General features: G+C 43.5%; 1 protein-coding gene across 3 annotated transcripts in view; it reads left to right on the top strand.

The window, feature by feature from the left end:
* The window catches only part of LOC139409334 (vesicle-associated membrane protein 4-like), a 42,291-nt gene extending 17,117 nt beyond the window's left edge, over positions 1-25,174 (top strand). For all 3 annotated transcript variants that reach the window (XM_071154313.1, XM_071154314.1, XM_071154312.1), the window contains 4 exons: positions 16,201-16,301; positions 21,694-21,773; positions 21,844-21,895; positions 21,995-25,174. In XM_071154313.1, coding sequence (XP_071010414.1) covers positions 16,201-16,301; positions 21,694-21,773; positions 21,844-21,895; positions 21,995-22,020 — 259 coding nt within the window. In that variant the 3' untranslated portion in view covers positions 22,021-25,174. The remainder of the gene's footprint in view (positions 1-16,200; positions 16,302-21,693; positions 21,774-21,843; positions 21,896-21,994) is intronic.
* The last annotated feature ends 1,115 nt before the right edge of the window (positions 25,175-26,289 follow it).

The following is a 26,289-nucleotide window of genomic DNA, read 5'->3' on the forward strand; positions in this document are numbered from 1 at the left end:
TTGACAGGCAATCGAAGTAGGGTTAGTCTGAACATGTCAGCGCTGGTTTGGAGTTGATAGCTTAAATGGTGAAAGAGGAGATGGGTCTAGAATTTTAGAGTTCTTTACCATTCTAGTCTATGGCCCTTTTTTGCCATTGAAATGCATTGGAATCAATAACAATGAGCTGTTAGCTGATATTAGCTAGTTACTTTTCAACACCAACAAACAGTTGTAACTTTTTATTGGTAGCAGATAGGGCTGTGGCGGTCGTTCATGAAATGTGTCAGACGGTTATTGTCAAGCACAATGTTGCCCGTCTCACAGGCCTCCACACGTACACGCTGCTGCTGCGTGCCTTTGGAACATCTGCATTTTAACAAGTCTAATAAATTCATTTTAATATAAACCATAAAATAACTCCATTATTTTAGGTAGGTAAAGAAACATTGTGATATGATTTTTTTTTTTTTCAGATTAATTGAATATGAGTTGGCCTGTTACTGTATGTTATCTGGCTATGTGCCATGCCATAGGCTGTAGGCTTGTTCATTTAGCAGACAAGATATGCTTAAGTCCCGGGTCCTATAGGCTACGCTAGATTTAGAGTTATTTAGCAACTTTAGTTGTTAATGATACAACCTTTATCTGTTTTGATTTCTAAGACATTCTATGTGCTGCCTGATTCAACTATAGGCTATTGATGATTTGAGAAAGTCGCAAAAAAAGCTTAGGCTCTGTTCCTTGCATCAGGCCGCACACAATGTTCTCTCATCAAGTGACCATATCACCGTCAGACTATTCTTAATATTGTCTTCACTAGTATGTTAAATTAGTTTAGATTTAGAATGGCCCATTATCAAATGGGCAAGGGAAAAATACATGTCAAATGCTTATGCAGTCGAATAGCGAATGGACGCTTCCCATCTGTTCGTTAGTGTAGGATACTCCGGGTGTTTCACTCCATGCAGCAAACATTGTTTGAGGAGCATGCAACCTCTCACTGCACGACAGGTGATATTCCGACAAAACTCTCAAAACCCCAACTTTGTTCCTGCAGCTGCCAATTGCTTAATTTGGGAAACCAAGTGAAATCTGTCGGGAAAGTAACATGTTTTCACAACGAAACATATTTCATTAAACTGTTGACAGCTACTCTCTCTGCTTGCTTGAGAAAGGAATGGAGGAGAAAGGGGATGAGATGGAAAAGCACAGTGGTGATATATTCTGCAGCTAAAGGTAGCCAAATGTGAAATTATTTTTAAAAGTCCTATTACTAGGCCATTCAAAAACAAATATAAATGCACTATTGTAGGCTAACTCTGTAAGCCACCCTGCATAATCAATGGACCAACAGCATCACCTAGGCCTATACGTTCTCTCTCAGACTCATGAATAGAAACTTTAAAGTGTAGCATAAGGTAACCAGTTCATCTAGTATCATAATAATACAGTCCACACTCAAAGGTGATTACTAGAATTTGAATAATTTTGGAGTATAGGCTATACCAATTAAACATATTAAATCCGTTTTTTTTTTTAAATATATGTTTCTGTGCTGCATAATATGCATAGGCTATGTGTTGTATAAGGAACTGCACAATCATCATTGTAATATTTTTTTCAGTCTTGGGCACATATATAGGTCTATGTGTATGTATAAGCTCTAATATGTGTATGTATAAGCTCTAATATGTGTATGGGTGTCTTGAATTAACCATTACCTTTTGAAAGTGCTGTCTATTTCGTTGTTAGGCTTTGAGTTGGATACTACCAACACATGTCCTGAGTGCATAAGAGGAGATTACGGTGAATGGTCACGTGGAATTTTACTGTGGTCATGACTGCCGGCGTGGCGGTAATACGGTCACCGCAACAGCCCTAGTATCAGATCATTCTGCTCTGATTCCGGATTTGAATAGCAGAGAAGTAGATCAAGATGTCACACACTTAATGTTTTGTCTAAAGTGCTATGAAAGTGGTGAAAAATGTCAGTTTGTAAAAAGTTAGTGAATTTTGTTTATGCGGCTACTAAAACAGCTGTATCGTTAGATGGTAGATTGGTAGAAGATATTTTTGAACTGATTTCAGATTTGAATAGCAGAGAAATATAGGAATATTTCATATGCTCTAATTTGTGGATAAAGTAACTGATTTGTGTCATGTTGCATTCACAGTGACTGGAATGTTGGAAGTCATGTTGTCACAATGGAAGCTTTAGAATGTTGAACAAACCCCATAGAAGTGGATGAAGTTTAATAAAAGTTTTAAAAGTATAGATAGTATCAGAAAGCTGTATACATACACACTATTCCAGACTAGTCTGCAAGTTTTAAAGTTTCTATCTTAAACGGTGTAAGAGGCATAGCACTGTAAAGAATAGTATAACTAGGTCAGAAAGTGGTACAATATTTAAAGTGGAACTGACAGCATTTTAACTACTTTGCAGATATGAAACAACCAGACATATCAGTAAAAAATATTAGATTCCTAGTTTATGCTTCAAAACCAACTTTATAAGAGGTTTTAAAAATAGGTTATATTTTCCTCAAACTTCCATGACGCACACTAAGGCATTGTTGGCAGACTGTATGGATCCAGTTCAATGCATGATTCATATAATTCACCAAATGATTTCTTGGTAGTCCAAAAAATATTGCTATCGGGTTGTAAATCACAGCTGGTCTGACACATTGTTTGCTGCCTCAATGACTCAATATTTTAAACAAAAATGGGAGGCTATAACGAAGGCTGGGAATGTCAATACAATCAAACTAGCAAGCGCAATGATCACAAGTCGGTCACAATGTGTTTAATAGGCTACGTGTCAAACACGTGTCAAACACAAGGCCCGCGGTCCGAATAGGACAAACAAGCGAGTATAAATGAGTCATCTACTAGTTACAGCCTGATGTGCTCGCATGGGTGAATTCAACTTCAGCTGCACTGCTTTCATGTGTCAGATTTACAGCGGAGGGAAAATGTACAGACACATGCCACAGTCCTAGCTACTAAAATGGGGCAGTCTGGCTTTGGTTTTTAGAGCTTGACAATGAATAACCATAAAACTAAACCTGCAACAAAACACCATACAGCAATGCTGCATTCAACTGCACCGGTGATCCATGCAGTGCAAATGTTTAAACGTTACAACAACCTATGTGTTTGTTATTTAGAGTTATTAAATACTCTTTGATTTGGGTCACAGCATATTATGCAGATCTGCAAGTATAGCAGCAAAGGCTGGACAAATATGATTTCTCTGTTTTTGTTTTAATATGTTAATGCTATATACAGCATCTTTATATACATAAGTGGACAGGGACATAGCAGGCAAGTTCCCATTCAGTTGTGGGTTGGGACAAGCATGCATTGGCAGGCAAGCTGCAGAAAAACGAGCAGGCTACTATTCCCCATCTTTTATCAGTGCAGTTTTGACGGCAAACTAACTAAAAAGTTTGATAGTGTTAATCTAATGTTCCCTCGTTGGATTTTTAGCTAATCTCGCTCTGGCTAGCATTAGTTGTTGATCTTGTTGATGTGTATAAGCAACTGAGGTTGTTTGATCAATAGGACTGTGACGTTTCTAAATGTAGGAGGACACCCGAGGTATTTACAGAAGTCCATTCAGGTGGCAAATGTGTTCTAATGCTCTAAAGTGCGCTGTTGCTACTGCCTGTAAACACAGTCCAGTTAAAAGTGAATGATGGCAGGCCTGTAGGTCAGAATCCACCTTCATCAGGAAAATCTCCTGGATGTACTTCTCTACCTTTGCCTTGAGCTGTTCCTTTGCTTTCTTCTCCTCCAAAGCCTGAGTGTCCATCTTGGCCCCACTCTTCATTAGGTTCAATTCCTGGGTGATACTGATCAGATTGGCCTTCAGATATGCCATCTACTGGTCATCCTCATAATAAAAGACTTTCAATACCATCTTATGTCAGTAGATCCTGTATAGTTAGGGTCTGAGTCTTGATCTGAATATGTTTCTTCACGACCTGCCTTCTGAACTTTAAAGTAGGATGCGGGTTGCCCTCTGGTGTGACTGGCCGGAATATCTCCTTCTTGGGACCATTGTTAGGCACAGTGACTCTGGATCTAATGGAAGGCAATGGCGTCTTTGTGGCCATTTTGGCTCCATGGACTGCCTTCAATGGCTTGGCACTATGGAGGAAGATGTATTCCACTACACATTGGTCTCAATGGGTCGCAGTGGCTTCCGAATGTGAGGAAAACTATCCTTCCTTGTCTGCTGATATGTTGGAGCTGCATGCAGTCCTCGACGAATCACATTGCAGATAGCACTCTTCTGCACTACTGGGATTCTGGAAGGAGGATGTGGCTTATTTTCCCCAGTCACAATCTTTCCCACTGCCTTCAAACTGGCAATTTGTTGCAGAGCACACTTTCTTCAGTCAACTCCAGTACTGGGATTCTGTAGGAAGGATGCGAGGTGTGATGAACCTTCTGGTTGAGCTCAGGAAGCTTCTCGTGGCCCTGGGTTGAGGTGGTGGGGCAGGATGAAGGGAGTTGGTACTGGCAGCACCAAGGTTCCCTATTGAAGCATTATCTTCTTGTATCGGCTGCAGGATTCTCCTCAGCATCAATGATATGGACAGTCATCTTTCACACCTTGTTCTGCAACCTCAACCTTTCGTCTAGTAACACGTTCTATAGTTTATGGTGGGCTGCTGTAATAACTATGTCTCAGGTGGAATCTGAGATTGTCTTCTTGATACTGGTGTTCTATGTTCAGTATTCAGTCACCAGAATGTTCAAAGGGAATGTTTGGAATGTATTGATCAGTGGTGACATAGCTGGCTCACAGAGAATTACAATGACATTCTGTGCTTATGTAGTTGTGATGTCATAATGGACCAATACTTCTGAAAATGGTGAATAATATGACTTACCTGTGTTGAACTGCTTGCCCTCATATCTAAACATGGCACCTTTCATTGAGGGGGAAAAGTATTACTGTACTCACTGAAATCATATAACAGATTGTATATCAAATTATTTTGTAATCTGACAATGGAGTGTGTCTCTGTGTGCATGCGTGCGCGTGAGCGTATGTGTGCTCCCCACACACACCCCAGTACTGGCAGAGTTCAGACAGAGAGCCCAGCCCACAGACTGTGTTGGAATTAATTAACAGAGTCTAACATTGTTTACCAGTGTTCTGATTATTATGTAACACTACCTTTTAGTGTTGTTTACATCATTGGGTAGTAAGGCTGCTAGTCTTTGAAGACGTGTAGTGTGTTTTTCCATATTCGCGACAGCAGCACAGAGCAATAGAGAACAGCGCAGGTCATTGTTAAGACGGATTGGCACCAGACTCTCCTGTTCCCCTCTCTGGTCACACTGTGATGCTGTTAGAAATAATTAGGCCTAATTAGATCATAACTCAGGTTCCTGGAAATGTTTGTTTGTTTGGTGGGGAGCTAACCCCTGCCCTGCACCCCTCACCCCTGCCCCAGGTCAGATTGTAACTTGTGTTTGTGTGTTCTGGTGGTGTTTTAATGGTTATATTCTCCATAGCGACACAGCAGCACATTGAACCCCAGTTATGTGAGGATCTTACATAATCATCAGCCCAGTTTTAACTTTTCCAAAAGTTAAATTCTTCTGCAACACATACTCTTTCTTTCCCTTTCCCTCATTCTGTGTGTGTGTGTGTGTGTGTGTGTGTGTGTGTGTGTGTGTGTGTGTGTGTGTGTGTGTGTGTGTGTGTGTGTGTGTGTGTGTGTGTGTGTGTGTGTGTGTGTGTGTGTGTGTGTGTGTGTGTGTGTGTGTGTGTGTGTGCGCGTGCGATGGCAGGATCAGCTGGGCACAGGTGAGGGTAGTGGTCAGTCTAAGTGTGGTCCAGGACCGTGGGAGAAAGGACATCTACTCTAATTTTATTGGTCAGATGAAGCGAAATGCTTGTGTTCCTAGCTCCAACAGTGCAGTAATATCTAAAAGTAAAATAATGGAATTAAGAATTATTTAACTATTATGACGAGCATTGTCTGAGTGGTATTGATTAGAATAGAGTAAAACCGGTTCAGCCCCTGGTTCGACCGTGATCTGGCAGAGTTGCTCCACCTCAAGAACACCATTTGGTTAAAGGCTCAGCACACGCATACTCAGGCTGACTGGCTCTCGTTCAGGCAAATGAGAAATAAGTGCACTCGGGGTATCTGGAAGGCCAAAGTTAGTTACTTTAAGGAACAGTTCTCTCTCTCTGGGTCTAACCCCAAGAAGTTCTGGAAAATGGTGAAAGACCTGGAGAATAAACCCTCCTCCTCACAGCTGCCCATGTCCCTTACTGTTTGTGATGTGGTTGTTACTGGCTGAGCTCTTTAATCACCACAAAACATTGTCAGGATTCCTATTTGACTCCGCCATGCCTTCTTGCCTGTCCAACACTTCCTAATCCCTCAGCCCTTTTAATGCAACTACCCCTGATGCTCCTCCCTCTCTTTCCCCTGCCCCGCTACACGGTTTCTCCCTGCAGGCAGTCACTCAGTCTAAGGTGCTATAAGAACTCCTTAAACTTGACCCCCAAAAAAATATCTGGGTCAGATGGTTTACATCCTTTCTTCTATAAGGTTGCAGCCTCTATCATCCCCTCATCCATCTCTCACCTTTTATAACCTGTCTCTGGGGAGGTTCCCAGTTCTTGGAAGGCAGCCACGGTGCATCCTATATTTAAAGGGGGAGATCAAGCTGATCCTAACTGTTATAGGCCAATTTCTATCTTGCCCTGTTTATCTTAGTGTCAATAATCAACTGACTGGCTTGCTTGATGTTTAGTGTTTTCTCTGGTATGCTATCTGGTTTCTGCTCAGTTTATGGATGTGTCACTGCAACCTTAAGTCCTCTGATGTCACCATTGCCCTTGATTCTAAGCAATGTTGTGCTCCTATTTTTATTGACTTGGCCAAAGCTTTTGATACAGTACACCATTCTATTCTTGTGGATCAGCTAAGGAAAATTGGTGTCTCTAAGAGGTCTTTGGCCTGGTTACCCAACTGTCTCTCTTAAAGAGTGCCGTGTGTAAAGTAAGAACATCTGCTATTTAGGGCACTGGCTGTCAGCAAGGGAGTCCCTCCAGGCTCGATACTAGGCTCCACACGCCTATCAATTTACATCAACAACATAGCACAGGCAGTAGGAAGCTCTCTCATCCATTTTATAAGCAGATGTTAGTCTTAAACTCATCTGGCCCCTCCCCGGATTTTGTGTTAAACGCTCTAAAACAAAGCTTTCTTAGTGTCCAACAAACGTTCTTGACAAACCCCCCCCATCAGTGTGATTAACACCTCTGAGGGTTTAGAGCTTGAAGAAGTCACCTCATACAAGTACTTGGGAATATGGCTAGACAGTACACTGTCCTTCTCAGCACATCTCCAAGCTACAGGCTAAGGTTTAATCTAGACTTCGTTACCTCTATCGAAATCACACACAAAAAAAATCTCATTTTTTTTACCCAATTTTGTGGTATCCAATTGGTAGTTAGTCTTGTCTCATTGCTGCAACTCCCGTAATGACTCGAGAGGCAAAGGTCGAGAGCCGTGCATCCTCCGAAACCCAACCAAGCCGCACTGCTTCTTGACACAATGCCCACTTAACCCGGAAGCCAGCCGCACCAATGTGTCAGAGGAAACACCGTGCACCTGGCGACCATGTCAGTGTGCCTGCAACAGGAGTCGCTGGGACAAGGACATCCCTGCCGGCCAAACCCTCCCCTAACCCGGACGACACTGGGCCAATTGGGTCTCCTGGTTGTGGCTGGCTGCGACAGAGCCTGGACTCGAACCCAGAATCTCTAGTGGCGCAGTGCCTTAGACCACTGCGCCCCTCGGGAGACCTCGCTCCTCTTTCACCCCAGCTGCCAAACTAACCCTGATTCAGATGACCATGCTAGATTACGGAGACGTAATTTATAGGTCGGCAGGTAAGGCTGCTCTCGACCGGCTGGCTATATGTTCTTTACCTTTCGGCCATTAGATTTGCCACCAATGCTCCTTATAGGACACATCACTGCATTCTATACTCTTCTGTAAACTGGTCATCTAAGTATACCTGACGCAACACCCACTGGTTGATGCTTATTTATAAAAACCCTCTTGGGCCTCATTCCCCCCATCTGAGATACCTACTGCAACCCTCATCCTCCACAACACCCATTCTGCCAGTCACATTCTGTTAAAGGTCTCCGAAGCGCACACATCACTGGGTTGCTCCTCTTTTCATTTTGCTGCAGCTAGCGACTGGAACGAGCTCCAAAAAACACTCAAACTCGATAGTTTTACATTCCTCTCTACATTCAAAGACTCATCATGGACACTGTTACTGACACTTGTGGCTGCTTCACATGATGTATTGTCTCTACCTTGCACTTTGTGCTGTTGTCTATGCCTAACTATATTTGTACAATGTTTATGCTGTTACCATGTTTTGCTGCTACCGTGTTGTTGTTGTGTTGCTACCATGCTGTGTTGTTGTCTTAAGTCTCTCTTTATGTAGTGTTGTGGTGTCTCGTCATGTGTGTTTTGTCCTACATTTGTATTTTTAATCCCAGCCCCATCCCCGCAGGAGGCCTTTTGCCTCCTGGTAAGCCGTTAAGAATTTGTTCTTAAATTACTTGCCTAGTTAAATAAAGGTTTAAAAAATGTATAGCTCCAGAGAATTGTGTGTGTGTGTGTTTGTGCATCAGTGGAGGCTGCTGAGGGGAGGAGGATGGCTCATAATAATGGCTGGACTGGAGTATGATGGCTGGTGTGGAGTGAATGGAATGGTATCAAGCACATAGAGTAAGATGGCGCCAACAGATATGGCAGCTCTGCTTATTGTGTGTTATTTCTTACATTATTAGCCCAGAAAATGTTTTGTATTATTACATACAGCCGGAAAGAACTTTTGGATATCAGAGTGCAGGTATTACGACCAGGAATACTACTTTCCCAAATTGAATCCTTTGCATCCCCCTTGGCAATTGAACTTATTCCAGAGGCTGCTCCAAAACACAGCCGGAAGATAAGAGGCATTCAGAGTGGACTTCTAGTCCGACTCAGGAAGCATGCACCCCATCCACCGCTTATATAGTATATTTCTCGCTAATGTTCAGTGTCTGGATAATAAAGTAGACAAGCACAGGGCGAGGATCTCCTTCCAGAGCGACATCAGGGATTGTAACATACTGTGTTTCACGGAAACGTGGCTCTCTCGGGACATACTGTCCACGTCCATACAGCCAGCTTGGTTCTCAGTACATCGCGCAGACAGGAATAAAGAACTATCCGGGAAGAAGAAAGGCGGGGTGAATCTTTCAATGGTATTACCTCCCAATAGAATACCTCCCAATTGTCTTTGGTTATAGTCACAGCCGTGTATATTCCCCCTCACGCCGATACCACGACGGCCCTTGTTAGCAGTTGATGTTATTCTTCAATAACACAGACCCCTAAGCAAATCAGGGAGAAAAATTCAAAGATTTAGAGTAACTGTAGTGATGCCACAACACCTGCGATGCCGTGCCTTAGACCGCTGCGCGACTCTAGAGGCCTAGAAACATATTCTATTCTTATTTACAATAAAAGTTATTAAATTAGTTCTCCATAGTTCCACATTTATTCAAAGAGAACAAATCATAGTTGTTATTTGGGGAGTAGGTGTATATTTTTCTCTGTCCTTAATGTTTCTCCACTGAACAAAGAGACGGGATGAAGTTTATATCCCAACCCTAGCCTGTGGTTGATCAATTAGAATTCCTTGTAGTAAAATTGGGCCAATGGCCAAATAACAAGTACCCCTTTTAAGCTCAATATATAGACAATTTGGACCAATGAGAACTTGCCACAGTCCACGACTAAAATTCCTCCCGTGTCCCTGACCCATTCATCTTCAAAGAAACAACTATTTCCATTGATCGTTAATTCCCTCTTGACCTCTAGTCCTCTGCATTGCATATTTATCTTTGAATATTCTTACACCCTCAAAGAACTACACTGGACTTATGCAAACTGTAAACCACATATCCCTTGACTCTAGGGATTTTAACAAAGCAAATTTGAGGAAAAAGCTACCGAAGTTCTACCAACACATTGACTGTAGTGCTCGCGCTGGAAAAACATTGGACCACTCAACCTAACTTTTTGAAATGCCTACAAGGCTTTCCCCCGCTCTCCCTTCGGCAAATCTTATCATGACTCCATTTTGCTCCTCCCTTTATATAGGCAGAATTCAAACAGGAAGTATCCGTGCTAAGGTCTATTCAACGCTGGTCTGACCTATCGGAATCCATGCTTCAAGATTATTTTGATCACGTGGACTGGGATATCTTCCGGGTAGTCTCTGAGAATAACATTGATGAATACACGGATACAGTGACTAAGTTCATCAGGATGTGAATAGGAGATGTTGTACCAATTGTGACTATTAAAATCTACCCAACCCGAAACTGTGGATAGATGGCAGCATTCGCACAAAACTGAAAGCGTAAACCACTGCATTTAACAATGTCAAGGTGACGGCCGAATACGAACGGTGTAGGTATTCCCTCTGTAAGGCAATTAAACATGCAAAACGTCAGTACAGAGACAAAGTGGAGTCGCATTCCATGGCTCAGACACGGGACGTATATGGCAGGGTCTACAGACAATCATAGACTACACAGGGAAAAGAAAACCAGCCACGTTGTGGACACCAACTTCATGCTTCTGGACAAGCTTAACACCATCTACGCACGCTTTGAGGATAACACAGTGCCACCAACACAGCCTGCGACCAAGGACTGTGGGCTCTCCTTCTCCGTGGCCGACGTGAGTAAGACAGTTTAAGCGTGATAACCCTCGCAAGGCTGCCGGCCCAGACGGCATCCCTAGCCGCGTCCTCAGAGCATGCGGAGACCAGCTGGCTGGAGTGTTTACGGACATATTCAATCTCTCCCTAATCCAGTCTGCTGTCCCCACTTGCTTCAAGATGTCCACCATTGTTCCTGTACCCAAGAAAGCAAAGGTAACTGACCTAAATGACTATCGCCCCGTAGCACTCACTTCTGTCATCATGAAGTGCTTTGAGAGACTAGTCAAGGATCGTATCACGTCTACTGTACCTGACACCCTAGACCCACTTTAATTTGCCTACCGCCCCAATAGATCCACAGGCGATACAATCGCCATCGCATTGCACACTGCCCTATCCCATCTGGACAAGCAGAATACCTATGTAAGAATGCTGTTTGTTTACTATAGCTCAGCATTCAACACCATAGTACCCTCCAAGCTCATCATTAAGCTTGGGGTCCTGGGTCTGAACCCCGCCCTGTGCAACTGGGTTCTGGGCTTCCTGACGGTCCACTCCCAGGTGGTACTTTGTACTTCCGGCGCCGACAGAGATGGCCGCCTCGCTTCGCGTTCCTAGGAAACTATGCAGTTTTTTGTTTTTTTACGTGTTATTTCTTACATTAGTACCCCAGGTCATCTTAGGTTTCATCACATACAGTCGAGAAGAACGACTGAATATAAGATCAGCGTCAACTCACCATCAGTACGACCAAGAATACGCTTTTCGCGACGCGGATCCTGTGCTCTGCCTTACAAACAGGACAACGGAGTGGATCCCATGCAGCGACCCAAAAAAACGACTCCGAAAAAGAGGGAAACGAGGCGGTCTTCTGGTCAGACTCCGGAGACGGGCACACCGTGCACCATTCCCTAGCATTCTTCTTGCCAATGTCCAGTCTCTTGACAACAAGGTTGATGAAATCCGAGCAAGGGTAGCATTCCAGAGGGACATCAGAGACTGTAACGTTCTTTGCTTCACGGAAACGTGGCTTACTGGAGAGACGCTATCCGAAGCGGTGCAGCCAACAGGTTTCTCCACGCATCGCGCAGACAGGAAAAAACATCTTTCTGGTAAAAAGAGGGGCGGGGGCGTATGCCTTATGACTAACGTGACATGGTGTGATGAAAGAAACATACAGGAACTCAAATCCTTCTGTTCACCTGATTTAGAATTCCTCACAATCAAATGTAGACCGCATTATCTACCAAGAGAATTCTCTTCGATTATAATCACAGCCGTATATATCCCCCCCCAAGCAGACACATCGTTGGCTCTGAATGAACTTTATTTGACTCTTTGCAAACTGGAAACCATTTATCCGGAGGCTGCATTCATTGTAGCTGGGGATTTTAACAAGGCTAATCTGAAAACAAGACTCCCCAAATTTTATCAGCATATCGATTGCGCAACCAGGGGTGGAAAGACCTTGGATCATTGTTACTCTAACTTCCGCGACGCATATAAGGCCCTGCCCCGCCCCCCTTTCGGAAAAGCTGACCACGACTCCATTTTGTTGATCCCTGCCTACAGACAGAAACTAAAACAAGAGGCTCCCACGCTGAGGTCTGTCCAACGCTGGTCCGACCAAGCTGACTCCACACTCCAAGACTGCTTCCATCACGTGGACTGGGACATGTTTCGTATTGCGTCAGACAACAACATTGACGAATACGCTGATTCAGTGTGCGAGTTCATTAGAACGTGCGTTGAAGATGTCGTTCCCATAGCAACGATTAAAACATTCCCTAACCAGAAACCGTGGATTGATGGCAGCATTCGCGTGAAACTGAAAGCGCGAACCACTGCTTTTAATCAGGGCAAGGTGTCTGGTAACATGACCGAATACAAACAGTGCAGCTATTCCCTCCGCAAGGCTATCAAACAAGCTAAGCGTCAGTACAGAGACAAAGTAGAATCTCAATTCAACGGCTCAGATACAAGAGGCATGTGGCAGGGTCTACAGTCAATCACGGACTACAGGAAGAAATCCAGCCCAGTCACGGACCAGGATGTCCTGCTCCCAGGCAGACTAAATAACTTTTTTGCCCGCTTTGAGGACAATACAGTGCCACTGACACGGCCTGCAACGAAAACTTGCGGTCTCTCCTTCACTGCAGCCGAGGTGAGTAAGACATTTAAACGTGTTAACCCTCGCAAGGCTGCAGGCCCAGACGGCATCCCCAGCCGCGCCCTCAGAGCATGCGCAGACCAGCTGGCCGGTGTGTTTACGGACATATTCAATCAATCCCTATACCAGTCTGCTGTTCCCACATGCTTCAAGAGGGCCACCATTGTTCCTGTTCCCAAGAAAGCTAAGGTAACTGAGCTAAACGACTACCGCCCCGTAGCACTCACTTCCGTCATCATGAAGTGCTTTGAGAGACTAGTCAAGGACCATATCACCTCCACCCTACCTGACACCCTAGACCCACTCCAATTTGCTTACCGCCCAAATAGGTCCACAGACGATGCAATCTCAACCACACTGCACACTGCCCTAACCCATCTGGACAAGAGGAATACCTATGTGAGAATGCTGTTCATTGACTACAGCTCGGCATTCAACACCATAGTACCCTCCAAGCTCGTCATCAAGCTCGAGACCCTGGGTCTCGACCCCGCCCTGTGCAACTGGGTACTGGACTTCCTGACGGGCCGCCCCCAGGTGGTGAGGGTAGGCAACAACATCTCCTCCCCGCTGATCCTCAACACTGGGGCCCCACAAGGGTGCGTTCTGAGCCCTCTCCTGTACTCCCTGTTCACCCACGACTGCGTGGCCACGCACGCCTCCAACTCAATCATCAAGTTTGCGGACGACACAACAGTGGTAGGCTTGATTACCAACAACGACGAGACGGCCTACAGGGAGGAGGTGAGGGCCCTCGGAGTGTGGTGTCAGGAAAATAACCTCACACTCAACGTCAACAAAACTAAGGAGATGATTGTGGACTTCAGGAAACAGCAGAGGGAACACCCCCCTATCCACATCGATGGAACAGTAGTGGAGAGGGTAGCAAGTTTTAAGTTCCTCGGCATACACATCACAGACAAACTGAATTGGTCCACTCACACAGACAGCATTGTGAAGAAGGCGCAGCAGCGCCTCTTCAACCTCAGGAGGCTGAAGAAATTCGGCTTGTCACCAAAAGCACTCACAAACTTCTACAGATGCACAATCGAGAGCATCCTGGCGGGCTGTATCACCGCCTGGTACGGCAACTGCTCCGCCCTCAACCGTAAGGCTCTCCAGAGGGTAGTGAGGTCTGCACAACGCATCACCGGGGGCAAACTACCTGCCCTCCAGGACACCTACACCACCCGATGTCACAGGAAGGCCATAAAGATCATCAAGGACATCAACCACCCGAGCCACTGCCTGTTCACCCCGCTATCATCCAGAAGGCGAGGTCAGTACAGGTGCATCAAAGCTGGGACCGAGAGACTGAAAAACAGCTTCTATCTCAAGGCCATCAGACTGTTAAACAGCCACCACTAACATTGAGTGGCTGCTGCCAACACACTGACACTGACTCAACTCCAGCCACTTTAATAATGGGAATTGATGGGAAATGATGTAAATATATCACTAGCCACTTTAAACAATGCTACCTTATATAATGTTACTTACCCTACATTATTCATCTCATATGCATACGTATATACTGTACTCTATATCATCGACTGTATCCTTATGTAATACATGTATCACTAGCCACTTTAACTATGCCACTTTGTTTACATACTCATCTCATATGTATATACTGTACTCGATACAATCTACTGTATCTGCCTATGCTGCTCTGTACCATCACTCATTCATATATCCTTATGTACATATTCTTTATCCCCTCACACTGTGTACAAGACAGTAGTTTTGGAATTGTTAGTTAGATTACTTGTTGGTTATTACTGCATTGTCGGAACTAGAAGCACAAGCATTTCGCTACACTCGCATTAACATCTGCTAACCATGTGTATGTGACAAATAAAATTTGATTTGATTTGATTTGGTAAAGGTAGGAAACGACACCTCCGCTACGCTGATCCTCAACACAGGGGCCCCACAAGGGGTGTGCTCAGCCCCCTCCTGTACTCCCTGTTCATCCATGACTGCTTGGCCACGCACACCTCTAACTTAATCATCAAGTTTGCAGACAACAGTAGTAGTCCTTTTTACCAACAATGAAGAGACGGCCTACAGGGAGGAGGTGAGGGCCCTGGGAGAGTGGTGCCAGGAAGATAACCTCTCACTCAACGTCAACAAAACAAAGGAGCTGATCGTGGACTTCAGGAAACAGCAGAGGGAGCACGCCCCTATGCACATCGGTGGGACCGTAGTGGAGGAGGTGGAAAGCTTTCAAGTTCCTCGGCGTACACATCACTGACAATCTGAAATTGTCCACCCACACACAGTGTTGTGAAGGTGCAACAGCACCTCATCAACCTCAGGAAGCTGAAGAAGTTTGGCTTGGCCCATAAAACCCTCCCAAACTTTTACAGATGCACAATTGAGAGCATCCTGTTGGGCTGTATCACCATCTGGTACGGAAACTGCACCACCCACAACCGCAAGGCTCTCCAGATGGTGGTGCGGTCTGCACAACGCATCCCCAGGGACAAACTATCTGCTCTCCAGGACACCTACAGCACCCGATTTCACAGGAAGGCCAAAAAGATCATCAAGGACAACAACCACCCGAGCCACTGCCTGTTCACCCCACTATCATCCAGAAGGCGTGGTCAGTACAGGTGCATTAAAGCTGGGACCAAGAGACTGAAAAACAGCTTCTATGTCAAGGCCATCAGACTGTTAAACAGCCATCACTAGCTGGCTTCCACCAGGTTACGCAACCCTGCACCTTAGAGGCTGCTGCCCTATATACTTAGACTTGGAATCACTGGCCACTTTAATAATGGAACATTAGTCACTTTAAATAATGTTTACATACTGCTTTACTCATCTCGTATATACAGTATTCTATTCAAATGTATTTTAGTCAATGCCACTCCGACATTGCTCAATTAATTCCATAATTTTTATTTTAGATTTGTGTGTATTGTTGTGAATTGTTAGATACTACTGCACTGTTGGAGCTAGGAACACAAGCATTTCGCTACACCCGCAATAACATCTGCTAAATATGTATATGTGACCAGTAAGACTTGATTTGATTTTGATTTGATATAGTTATCAATTCCGGCAGTTATGAGCCATCCTCCCCCCAGCAGCCTCCACTGGTGTGCATTTATTTGAACGTCCCTGTGTGTGTGTGTGGTTTTGTGAATGTGTCAGTAAGAACACCTGTACCAGCTAACTCCTCCACCTTCAACACTGTTCACAACTTGTTATTTCTGTGTGCTGACATTCAAGTTTGTTTCTCTCCCCAGAGTGCAGTCGCAGGTTGATGAGGTCATCGATGTGATGCAGGAGAACATCTCCAAGGTGATTGACAGGGGAGAGCGACTTGAGGACCTGCAGGACAAGTCAGGTGAGACTCAAATCCTATTCAGATCAAGTTAATGTCTTTAAAATGATATGTACAGAATCTGAGACTAACATAAAACCACGGTAGACTCCTGTCTTACATAAACAGTTCAGATAGGAAGGGAAAGAGACTGTATATGTGATCCTATGAGTGTACGCTGCCAGAAGTTTGTACAAGCAAAAGAACATTCCTGTTGGAGATGACCTGGGATTCTGACAGGTCCATTAGTCATCCTCTACAGGAGCTAATTTCCCACTGAGAATTCCACTCAGTCACTCCGGAATGGGAATGTGGGGGGAGATATGACAAGGCTAGCTCTCACTCTTGACTGCTCTTCTTTGGTTATCATGGATCAGAGCTAGAGGTCGACCGATTAATTGGCATGGTCGATTTAATTAGGGACGATTTCAAGTTTTCATAACAATCAGTGATCAGACTTTTTGGTTGCCGATTACATTGCAATCCACGAGGAGACTGCGTGGCAGGCTGACCACCTGTTACACGACTGCAGCATCAAATGGACCTTGTGGCCTCAAGGAGCCAAGGTAAGTTGCTAGCTAGCATTAAACTTACCTTATAATAAACAATCAATCTTCACATAATCACTAATTAACTCCACATGGTTGATGATATTACTAGGTTAACTAGCTTGTCCTGTATTACATATAATCAGAGCGGTGCCTGTTAATTTATCATTGAATCACAGCCTACTTCAACTTCGCTAAAAAGAGTGATGAATTAACAAAAGCGCATTTGCGAAAAAATCACAATCGTTGTACAAATGTACCAAACTATAAACATCAATGCCTTCCTTAAAATCACTACACAGAAGTATATATATGTTTTAAACCTGAATATTTAGTTAAAGGAAATGCATGTTAGCAGGCAATATTAACTGGGGAAATTGTGTCACTTCTCTTGCGTTCAGTGCAAGCAGAGTCAGGGTATTTGCAGAAGTTTTTTCGCCGCCTGGCTCGTTGCGAACTGTGTGAAGACCATTTCTTTCTAACAAAGACCGTAATTAATTTGCCAGAATTTTACATAATTACGACATAACATTGAAGGTTGTGCAATGTAACAGCAATATTTAGACTTAGGGTTGCTAGCCGTTTGATAAAATACGGAAAGGTTCTGTATTTCACTGAAAGAATAAACATTTTGTTCTCGAAATGAAATGATTTCACCATTATTAATGACCAAAGGCTCATATTTCTGTGTGTTTATTATAATTAAGTCTATGATTTGATATTTGATAGAGCATTCTGACTGAGCGGTGGTAGGCAGCAGCAGGCTCTTAAGCATTCATTCAAACAGCACTTTACTGCGTTTGCCAGCAGCTCTTAGCAATGCTTGAAACACAGCGCTGTTTATGACTTCAAGCCTATCAACTCCTGAGATTATATTAAAGTGCCTATAAGAACATCCAATAGTCAAAGGTATATGAAATACAAATGGTATCGAGAGAAATACCTAAAACTTCTTAACTGGAAATATTGAAGACTCATGTAAAAGGAACCACCAGCTTTCATATGTTCTCATGTTCTGAGCATGAGAACATGCTTTTTTACATGGCACATATTGCACTTCTACTTCTCCAACACAGTTTTTGCATTATTTAAGACAAATTGAACGTTGCATTATTTATTTGAGACTAAATTGACTTTATTTATGTATTATATTAAGTTAAAATAAGTGTTAATTCAGTATTGTTGTAATTGTCATTATTACAAATACATTTTAAAAATCGGCCGATTAATCAGCTTTTTTGGTCCTCCAATAATCGGTCTCGGCGTTGAAAAATCATTTTCGGTCGACCTCTAATTGGGACAGTGTCACATTTTATTGTTTTGCTGTACTCCAGCACTTTGGATTTGAAATGATACGATGACTGAGTTTTAACGGGAAAACTGTCAGCTTTAAATTTAGTTTTTTTTAACCATATCAGGTTAACCGTTTTAGAAATTAAAGCACTTCTTGTACATAGTCCCCCCATTTTAGGGGACCAAAAATATTTGGACAAATTTACTTAAGTGTATTAAAGTAGTCAACATTTTAGAATTTGGTCCTGTATTCCTAGCACGCAATGATTACATCAAGCTTGTGACTCTACAAACTTGTTGGATGCATTTGTTTGTTTTGGTTGTTTCAGATTCATTTCTTTTGGGCACAAAATAATGGTAAATAGTGTATTGTGTCATTTTGGAGACTCTTTATTGTGAATAGAAATGTTTCTATACACTTCTACATTAATGTGGATGCTACCATGATTACGGATAGTCCTGAATGAATCGTGACTAATTGAGAAAGTAAACATCGATAACGTCATCAATGCACTTATTGATGAAGCCAATGACTGATGTGGTGTACTCCTCAATGCCATCGGAGGAACCTCGGAACATATTCCAGTCTGTGCTAGCAAAACAGTCCTGTAGCATAGCATCTGCTTCATCTGACCTCTTTTTACAACATTAATAATGTCTACACTGTATTTCTGATCAATTTTATGTTTTTTTCAATGGGGGAAAAATATATGTGTGTGTGTATATATTTAATGTTTATTTAACTAGGCAAGTCAGTTAAGAACAAATTCTTATTTACAATGACACCCTAACCCGGACAACGCTGGGCCAATCGTGCACCGCCCTATGGGACTCTCGATCACGGCCGGTTGTGATACAGCCTGGAATTGAACCAAGGTCTATAGTGACACCCCTAGCACTGAGATGCAGTGCCTTAGACTGCGGAAGCCCTTGTGGCAGGGCTTTCAAACTATTACGGACTACAAAGGGAAGCACAGCCGCGAGGTGCCCAGTGACACGAGCCTACCAGACGAGCTAAATAACATCTATGCTTGCTCCGAGGCAAGTAACACTGAAGCATGCATGAGAGCATCAGCTGTTCCTGATGACTGTGATCTTGCTCTCCGCAGCCGATGTAAGACCTTTTAAACAGGTCAACATTCACAAGGCCGCAGGGACAGGCGGATTTCCAGGACGTGTACTCCGAGCATGTGCTGACCTACTGGCAAGTGTCTTCACTGACATTTTCAACCTCTCCCTGACCGAGTCTGTAATACCAACATGTTTCAAGCAGACCACCATAGTCCTTGTGACCAAGAACACTAAGAGAACCTGCCTAAATGACTACTGACCCATAGCTGGTCATGGCTCACATCAACACCATTATCCCAGAAACCCTAGACCCACTCCAATTTACATACTGCCCCAACAGATCCACAGATGATACAATCTCTATTGCACTCCACACGGCCCTTTCCCACATGGACAAAAGGAACACCTACGTGAGAATGCTATTCATTGACTACAGCTCAGCATTCAACACCGTAGTGCGACTCCAACACCATCGTTAAGTTTGCCGACGACACAACAGAGGTAGGCCTGATCACTGGCAACAATGAGACAGCCTATAACCTCTCCCTCAATGTGATCAAAACAAAGGAGATAATTGTGGACTACAGAAAAATGAAGGCTGAGCATGCCCCCATTCTCATCGACGGGGCTGCAGTGGAGCAGGTTGAGAGCTTCAAGTTTCTTGGTGTCCACATCACCAACACACTATCATGGTCCAAACACACCAAGACAGTCAGGAAGAGGGCACGACAACGCCTATTCCCTCTCAGGAGACTGAAAAGATTTGGCAAACTGTTTTACAGCTGCACCATCGAGAGAATCCTGACTGCTTGCTTCCCCGCCTGGTATGGCAACTGCTTGGCCTCCGACCGCAGGGCACTACAGCGGGTAGTGCTAACGGCCCAGTACATCACTGAGGCCAAGCTTCCTGCCATCCAGGAGCTCTACACCATTGCCAAGGGCTCCAGCCACCCTAGTCATAGACTGTTCTCTCTGCTATCGCACGGCAAGCGGTACCGGAGCGTCAAGTCTAGGTCAAAAAGGCTTCTACCCCAAAGCCATAAGATTCTTGAACGGTTAATGAAATGGCTACTGGGGCTATTTGCATTGTCCCGACCTCCCCATTTTTACGCTGCTGCTACTCTCTCTGTTTATTATATATGTATAGTCACTTTATCTCTACCTACATGTACATATTACCTCGACTAACCGATGCCCCCCCGCACATTGACTCTGTGCCGTAACCCCCTTTGTATTTTTATTTTTTATTCTTAACTGCACTGTGAGTTAAGGGCTTGTAAGTAAGCATTTGACTGTCAGGTTGTTGTATTTGGCGCATGTGACAAATACAATTAGATTTTTAGATGGTGCATGATTACAATGTTCTTATTATCCCTGTCTGTAGGTAGTCTGCTAGTTATTGGCTGGAGCAAGTTCAGCTCTGTTAACAAGCACAGGAGATGACATGAGAGGAGAGGTGTTCACCATGAGAACAGGAGATCTCTGCATGCTCAGTTCAGCAGCTTTCATGTCCCTACCAACACACATAATGTCAAACAACTGTCTGACTCCAAACAGAGAGATCAAATCAAACTTTATTTATATATTTATATATATGTTTATATATTTATATATACAGGTCATCTACAAGACCCTGCTAGGTAAAGTCCCCCCTTATCTCAGCTCGCTGGTCACCATAGCAGCACCCACCTGTAGCACGTGCTCCAGCAGGTATATCTCTCTGGTCACCCCCAAAACCAATTCTTCCTTTGGCCGCCTCTCCTTCCAGTTCTCTGCTGCCAATGACTGGAACGAACTACAAAAATCTCTGAAACTGGAAACACTTATCTCCCTCACTAGCTTTAAGCACCAGCTGTCAGAGCAGCTCACAGATTACTGCACCTGTACATAGCCCATCTATAATTTAGCCCAAACAACTACCTCTCCCCCTACTGTATTTATTTTTTTTGCTCCTCTGCACCCCATTATTTCTATCTCTACTTTGCACATTCTTCCACGGCAAATCTACCATTCCAGTGTTTTACTTGCTATATTGTATTTTTTTGTTGTTGCCTTTACCTCCCTTATCTCACCTCATTTGTTCACATTGTATATAGACTTATTTTTCTACTGTATTATTGACTGTATGTTTGTTTTACTCCATGTGTAACTCTGTGTTGTATGTGTCGAACTGCTTTGCTTTATCTTGGCCAGGTCGCAATTGTAAATGAGAACTTGTTCTCAACTTGCCTACCTGGTTAAATAAAGGTGAAATTAAAAAATAAAAATATGGAGAGGCAGAAGGAACAAGTTGTGTGTTTTGCTTTGGCAACATGAGGTTGTCCCTGTCATACCAGAGTATGAGGTGAGGTAGTTCTTCGTCATAGAGAACACAACAGACAGCTCCTATCACATGCTGTTTACACCTTTCTGTTTTCTTCTATGTGTCTCCCTGTCCCCCTCTTCCCTGTCTGTCCCCATCTTCTCTCCCTGCACATGTCCCCATTGGTCATATGACCTTCCAGAGAGCCTATCAGACAACGCTTCAGCCTTTAGCACCAGAGCCAAGCAGCTGCACAGGAGGATGTGGTGGAGAGATATGAAGGTGAGTCAACGTGGGTGTGTCCGTGTATGTATCCATGTCTTTGTGTAATGCTTGTTTCTGTCTTCTACAGATGAAGGCCATCATAGCTCTGGTGGTGGTCGTTCTGCTACTTATCATCATCAGTGAGTGTCAGCCTGAACAACACACATTGTATTAATCAAGAATATTATCACACTGATTCACCGTATAGCACTGAATACACACTTAACTCTCTCTCTCAGTTCCAGTGATATTGCGGTATCGCTAGTGTCGCCAGGAGGAGGAAGAATATCTCCTCATCTTCCTCCCATTCTCCTGCACACAGTCCTCCGCATCAGCCAGGGGGCACCACCCAGCCTCCCAGACCCCTGCTGTGCCAGCCTGTGTGGCTCTGGGTAGAAGTTGCTCTTAACTACAGATCTAGGAACAGCTCACCCTCTCCCAATGCTAACCTTTACCGTTAGGTCAGTTTTGTGTTTTCAATCTTAAGGTCAGTGTCTACTAGAGACCACTTCATCCTACTCTGTGAGTCCGGGCCAAGGGTGACATAGGTAGCATTACGTTGGCGTTACATAAGGGTTGGTTTTGCTTTGCAAATGACACCTTATTTAGGGAAAAGGTTGTCATTTGACATGCTGCCTGTGTCTCAGCCCCCTCATCAAACTTAAGGAGATCTCTGTTCAATACATGATACATATCAGCTAGTCCGGTGGTCACCAAACTTTTCTGAGTCAAGATCTCTTTTACAGTCAAAAAGCAAGCCGAGATCTACCAATTAGATTTTTTTTACATTACTTAAAAAATGTAACATTAACTCAATAGTTGTGTAGGAATTAGGTTCTGGCAGCAGGTCTAATACATTATCACAGCATATTGGCTATATGCCTGGACTGCCAATATTGTTCTTCTCAGACCATAATATTTTTCACAACTTGAGCTTTGATAACAAAATAGATCAGTTGATGTAGCACTTGCAAGGCACAGCTAGGGCTGTGGCGGTCATGACATTTCGTCAGCTGTGATTGTCAAGAAAATAACTGTTGGCCTCATGGTAATTGATCTTAAATTAACAAACACATTTAACATCTCCTGACTTCCACACACAGCCTACAAGCCATTTAAAATGTCTAATAAATCCATGTAATATAGCCTACACCTCCACAATAAATCCATGATTTATTTTAGACAGATCTAAAGAAGCATGATATGAAGAAATTGTATTCTATTTCAGAAGAAAAGAAAAGCATACTCCTGATGTGTCTGACAAATAGCTGTGGGCTACACTAGTTCATTTAGCAGACAAGATTTGCTTATAATTCCGTGGTGTTATATTATTTTATAGTATGAAGAATACAATTTAACAAAACTGAATAAAATTATACATATTTTCTCCAAATGATTTAAGGGAGTGCGCACATGCGGCTGTTCTGTGTTGAGCGTTAACAAAGAAATAGGTAGTCCTATATGCTTAATTTAGAGTTATTAATGTAACTTGTTCTACAAACATTGGGCTGGCTTTATGTTTAGATTTTTAATACATGGTAAGGCCGCATGATGCAACTTTAAATCTCTGCTTTGTTTTTTTGCGCAGGCTGAACACAGTCTCTCATTCACAATTTGACAAGCAATTTGACAATGCCTAGAAGTTCATGGCGGCATCCCCTTTGTGGCCGTAATGCATCCTATAAAAACCCATGCCTTTTGCGGCCCGGAGTGCTGCATTGTGCCCTTCTCCCTGAGTGTGCTGCGCAATCCGAAACGTCTTTCTCACACGGCTCTGACACACCAGGGACGCAATTGTGCGCGTCCTTATCCAATTACGAAGTGCATATTGAAGATATTGGAAGAACTGTCCACATTTACTTTTCATCAGCCAACAAGATGAGTAAGCCTAACGAACAGCACTAGCATATGTCAATGTACTATCCCCCATAGTACAAAAGCCGACCTATTCTGTGCGAGAAATGAATATTCCAAACATAGTCTGGGACAGTTGTGGGATGCGATAGATCCCAATTTAATATAACCAATAGCATCAAAAAAACGTTTTTATGCAATGTGGCTGACGCAACAGATCAGAACATATAGCTTAAAATGTTAATAAACTATTAAGCTATTTGTTTCACATTATAACCGCAGCAATGCGCACATGGTAATAGGCAATAAGCGCAAATGTTCCATTAGCGGAAAACAATATTATCAAAAGTGACTGCAAATGCAAATATGCATGTAATGCTTTTACTATAAAGGTGCATTTTAATGGTGAAAATTATCTTCCCCAAACTGGAAACTCACGCACTACTTGTAAATGTCAGTTAGGCTCTACACCCCTTGTAAAGGTGATTAATGTGTTTAATTTAAAGTTATTTGACCACTTTAGTTGTGATACAAACCGTATTAAAACATATAGGCCTATGGGCTAGGCTACACGAGGTGTGCGAATATGATTGAACAAGTCGCAACAAAAAAAGTATTTGTTTCTTGTGCTGGGCATCATTCACAAGTGATAATATATAATTCACACGTGATAAGCTAATATTGTCACCCATCAGACTATTCTTGATTTAATCTTGTCTTTACATATACTAAATAATATATGTGACATTTGTTTTGATTTAGAATGGACCATTATCATGCAGCTGTATTGAAACAGGGCAGCAGGAAAAAATACATCTCACGCAATTGCATTGCCTATAGAAATGTTGCGCAACATGAGCTCATGGGCTCTCATGAAGTGTTTGATTAGATCTTCGAATGAATATATTTGCATTGATGTCAGAGTGATTAGAGGGACAATAGAGTCTGGAGTACCAGGCAGTTATCGAGTTTGGTAGGCTACTAATGCCCATCAGCAGCATCAGTGCTTGGAGAAGCTTAATTACCGTGACTAAACGGTCATGTGGAATTTGACTGCCCTCATGACATACGGTCACCGCAACAGCCCTAGGCACAGTTGAGCATATGTTTTAGAATTTGCTTTATTATTTTACTGGACGTATGGTACCTGCGTCTGATGGTCATGGTGCTTTCACGACAACTTGGAACTCGGAAAAATCGAGGTCAAATCATGACGTCAGTGTATTTCAGGTCGGAATGTCGGAGCACTGAAAGATGCCGGAGTTAGAGTTGGATACCGTTCAAAACGATTTTCCCCAGTTGGATTTCGTTTTTTTCCGAGTTCCGACTTCGGTGCGTTCAAGACAACTGGGAAGTCTGAGATTTCAGTTCTTTTGAAAAACGGTATTAGTCTGAAGGGAGGGAGAGAGCAGCAGAGGGTCTGCCTCTCACGGTCCCTGCTCTCTCCTTTCCTCAGGTGAGACTGACCAGAGAGAGGGGACATAATCTTTCAACTGATGGCGAAACTCAAGTTGCACCGCATCTGCCTCAGGCACAAATTCTTGTTGTTCCTATGACCAAAGAAAGTGAAATACTCCTCGATATTAAAATATACCCATCGAGCTGCTAATAATAATAAAACGCAGGGCTATCGACACACTTGGCTACTCATTCATATGCAGCTGCAGCGTGAGTAGAAGAGGAGAGAAGAGCGTTTAATATTTTGTAATAGTTTTTAATTAAAACAGTGTTGACAGTGCTGAATAAAACAGCACTCATAAAAACAGCAGTTCTTTGCTGTATTCTTTGACAGTCTCTCTGGACATGGTTTTAAAAGTTATGAAATCTAGGGCCTCTCGAGTAACGCAGCGGTCTAAGGCACCGCATCGCAGTGCTAGAGGCGTCACTACAGATCCGGGTTCGATCACAACCGGCTGTGATTGAGAGTCACATAGGGCGGCGCACAATTGGCCCAGCTTCGTCCTGGTTAGGGGAGGGTTTGACTGGGAGGCGCTTTACTTGGCTCATCGCGCTCTAAGGACTCCTTGTGGCAGGCCATGTGCCTGCAGGCTGACCTCAGTCATCAGGTGAACGGTGTTTCCTCCGACACATTGGTGCGGCTGGCTTTCGGGTTAAGCGGGCGGGTGTTAAGAAGCGTGTTTTGGCGGGTCATGTTTCGGAGGACGCATGACTCGACCTTCGCCTCCCGAGCCCGTTGGGGAGTTGCAGCGATGAGACAAGATAGAAATTGGGAAGAAGAAAGGGGGTAAAATACACACAAAAAAAGGTATGAAATCTCACATAGGCTAGTATCAAACTTTGCTGTGGGCGGGATCGTGAAAGCTGTAGGTAGGCACGGTGATTTGAGCTATCTGATTGGCCAGCACAGTAGGCACGCTCTATTTAACCACATATCTCCCGGTCCACCAGTTAGGCAGAGTTTGTATTTTCAGACAAACAAGACAAGGCTTCTGTATGAAGTGCATCTACCACCAACAGCGCAACACAGGGGAAAAAAGGAGTGCAAGTGATTTGCCTTTATCGTTGGCTTTTCTACAGAAATGTTGGTGATCGTCTAGGAATGCCTTGAAGATCGACCAACGATCGACCGATTGGTGACCTTTGCCAGTAAGGTTACATTTCGTATCATATACTGTAGTCAGACGTATTATTATTATTATTATAATAGTCAACTTATTAT

The sequence above is a fragment of the Oncorhynchus clarkii genome, chromosome 5, assembly GCF_045791955.1.
Source record: "Oncorhynchus clarkii lewisi isolate Uvic-CL-2024 chromosome 5, UVic_Ocla_1.0, whole genome shotgun sequence".
Lineage (NCBI taxonomy): Eukaryota > Metazoa > Chordata > Actinopteri > Salmoniformes > Salmonidae > Oncorhynchus > Oncorhynchus clarkii.